This window comes from Plectropomus leopardus, chromosome 15 (assembly GCF_008729295.1).
Source record: "Plectropomus leopardus isolate mb chromosome 15, YSFRI_Pleo_2.0, whole genome shotgun sequence".
NCBI lineage: Eukaryota > Metazoa > Chordata > Actinopteri > Perciformes > Serranidae > Plectropomus > Plectropomus leopardus.
In genome coordinates, this window is record NC_056477.1 from 1,435,812 (window position 1) to 1,439,015 (window position 3,204).

The window sequence follows — 3,204 nt, forward strand, 5'->3', positions numbered from 1 at the left end:
ATTTAAATCACACATTTGAATGAATAAAATCAGAAGTTGTCTGAGAATAAAATCACAAATTTACAAAAAAAAAAAATGTTTGTTGGGGCAACTTTGTGGTGTATTAAGGTGGTTGAAACATTATTTTATATTACTTAGTATCAAATTACACCAAGACAGTCTTTATATATGTAAGATAATTATTTTTCTTTATTAGGTTTTAAACCGAGCCCCAGCTTTGCTCATTCGTGTTAATGAACAAACAGCGACGTTGCGTCCCCGCAAAGTGAACTGAAAGACAGTCAGACGATAAATAAATTTGTTAAAATATCACACAGTTGTTCATTTAACGGTGTTCTTGTATATACAGCAATTCTCTCGTCAATTTTGTGAAAAAAAAAAGTTTTCTTGCAACGTTGTGACTTAGAATATGTTTTTTATCGTAAATCCACGAGTCGTTAAATATATGACTTTAAAGCTCCAGTAAATTAAACTACACAAAAAACATTTACGAGGAAAATACTCAGAAATACTGAGTATTATTTTTTTTAATCGGCTCTGTATATTTGATTTAAAGCACCCTGATACACTATTGTAACTTTAGTTAAATATGTTTACGTCTTAGATGTCTTACGCTAAAATTTTGTGATTCAGGAGCTGTATTATTTTTTTTTTTTTTGAGGTGAATCTATAAGCAGAATCAGAGCGCGTTTTGTTAAAAACTCTTGTTTGTTATAAAATAGCTACAAATCATGATACCCAACTGTGGTTTGACTGGAGCTCGTAAAGTGGGCTGGGTCTAATTGCTGGTTTCACAAAGTGAAAGAACACAGTGTCTAGGCAGATAATACTTCTCCTCCGAGCTAAAGTTAGCCAAAGAAGAGAAGGCAGGTCTGGGAGCTGAGCTGCATAGAGTTCATATCAGGGCGTCGGTCGGAGGCGGAGACCGGGCCCGCTGACGACACGGAGATGTTTACACCGACCCGGCGTCAAGACTTTTTGACAGTGTTGCATAATTTTGACTCGTTAGTTAATTGTCCCCCTTTTTTTTCATCAAGTGACCCGTGTTATATCTGTGTGGCCGGCGCGATGCAGGGCGACTTTTGCACTCTGTTGTTTCGACCCGCGTCTGTTTGAGTCAAGAGGAAAAAAAAGGCGCGAGTGGCGTGACCCTGATATCTCGGCAACAGAGTGCGGGGAGCCAAATAAGGCAGGATGTGGTTTTGAATACCGTCCCCCACAGGTAGCTTAGCCTCCGGACTCTCAGACAGCCCAGAGGTACGAATGTAAAGAAAGATTTAAAGTCGCAATCTCGAAGATCTCCGTTTCGTTCTCTTTGGCGGCACCTGTGGCGATAGGTGCGGTTTGTTGGCAGAATAAGGCTTTGACACCCGGCTGCTGAACTTATACATCAGCTTGTTTTTTTGGAGTATGTTTCTGAGCGTGCAGAGCGGATTAATTATGACTGTGCGCCGCGTGTGATTTTTTTCGGGGAACGTCGCCCTCGACACCCAGTTTGTAAAAGTACTGCAGATACAAAGGCTCAACGTAGGCCATAGACTCAGTCGCCGTCTGTAACCTCATTCAGTGATGGATGGCGACTTAACGGTCATTTCAATGACAATCTTCGAGATTATTACTTTACGTCTCGGGCTGCAGGCTGAGGGTTGGGAGTTAGTCCAGGTCTATGGCAGATTTGGATGTGGGGCTCTAGGTGGCCTGGTCCAGGGCTCTCAGCAGGTCACAGCCCTGGAGGAGGTGCAGGCTGCCCTGCAGCGGGACGTTGACCTCGCAGTCGTAACGAGTCAGCTCCGGCAGACAGGAGGACTCAAACGACGGGCCCAGCAAACGACTAGCAATACCTAGAAAAAAAAGAAAATCTTTAAAAAATGGGAGAAAATTTTGTGTAGAAACGTTTGAAAACAAGCAGGCAGGTAGAGCGTGACGATCTTATTTTCATTAGTTGATTTCTATTTGTGGTTGTGATCTAAAAAATGTATTTTCTCGCAACAAGTGAAGATTTTGGCCTTTTTCATCAGAAGGCAACTTTTTATATTTATCTGGAAATTAATTTGATGTTTAAGAGAGTAAATAAAGAGAAACAAAATTAGATTTTAGAAAACATCTATTAAACTAACTCACATTGGAAACAGACAAAAATATACAAAAATATACTTAAAAATAATAAATAATTCATTTTTGTTTTTGCTCCCAATTTCCACAAGTTAAATTTAAAGGTCTGAGACTTTTTTAATAATTCAGATATATTTATCTCCAACTTTGGTCACAAATTTGTTAAAAACATGTTTGTGAGAAACTATTTTTTCATCAAACTATAGTATTAATATTTTTGGACATACTATGCTAAGACTTTAAGTGTCTACAGACTATACTTTGATATTTTTATACTATGATTTTTTTTTCATTTTTATTATTGTTTTTGACGTGCTATTACCGTCATGCTTTGACAATTTTTAAGTTTTTTGACATAGTATATTATGACTTTTTTCGAATGACTATGGTATGAATTTTATTTTTTCAATTTTTTCTACATACTATACTAAGACTTCAGTTTCTTAGACATAATATTTGATTTTTTTCCAGCATGCTATACCTAAGACTTTTCAGTGTTTTCGACATACTGTTCTATGACAGAATTATTATTGTTCTTTTGTACCGTGTACTTACTGGCAGTTGTCGTTATAATACATTAGTTTACCAATGGATTATTGATCTGAGTTGAGTATTTTCGGGCAGTTTAACACTGGTTTGTTAACAGTAAAGTCAGCTCACCGTCACCCTTCTTGTTTACAGGCAGCATGGTATACTCTGTGTAGTTGCAGCTCTTCTGAAGAAAAAGTTTCTCATTTGTGCCCCCTGTCCCGTTTCCAGGATACTGAGACTTCCTGTGTTGCTTCAGGGAGCTGAGACATGAGGACATGCTGCCCGGCATCATCCTGCCCATCTCTGACACTGAGACACAGACAAAGCGGGGACACGGGGACATTAAAGGTACAGTTCTCAGATGATAGCGTGAGATGTTTTTCACGCACAGCAAACAGAGCTCATACCTGCCAGTGATCCTGTACTGAGGGAGCGATCCATGGCAGCACAGCCGTCACCCCTCATCTTCTTCCATATGATTTCTGATGGCGTGTTTTCACCCTAAACGTAGTTACTTAATTAGCTCCTTGTGTGTGTAAATATTTCTATATATACATAAAT

General features: G+C 38.8%; 1 protein-coding gene across 1 annotated transcript; it reads right to left on the reverse strand.

Annotated features, from left to right (window-relative positions):
* Positions 1-1,470: 1,470 nt before the first annotated feature.
* On the reverse strand, positions 1,471-3,161 carry LOC121954720 (endothelial PAS domain-containing protein 1-like). Its single transcript, XM_042502402.1, has 3 exons — positions 3,051-3,161; positions 2,773-2,952; positions 1,471-1,841 (listed from the first exon to the last, which is right to left on the reverse strand). The coding sequence occupies exons 1-3, from the start codon at positions 3,106-3,108 to the stop codon at positions 1,690-1,692; spliced, it is 390 nt and encodes a 129-aa protein (XP_042358336.1). The 5' UTR covers positions 3,109-3,161; the 3' UTR covers positions 1,471-1,689.
* Between the last annotated feature and the right edge of the window lie 43 nt (positions 3,162-3,204).

Coding starts and splice junctions, on each gene's coding strand:
- LOC121954720 (XM_042502402.1), bottom strand. CDS start 3,108: ATGAGGGGTGACGGCTGTGCTGCCATGGATCGCTCCCTCAGTACAGGA. Junction 2,953..3,050: donor CAGTACAGGATCACTGGCAG/GTATGAGCTCTG, acceptor TCTGTGTCTCAG/TGTCAGAGATGGGCAGGATG. Junction 1,842..2,772: donor TGTAAACAAGAAGGGTGACG/GTGAGCTGACTT, acceptor TTTTTTTTCTAG/GTATTGCTAGTCGTTTGCTG.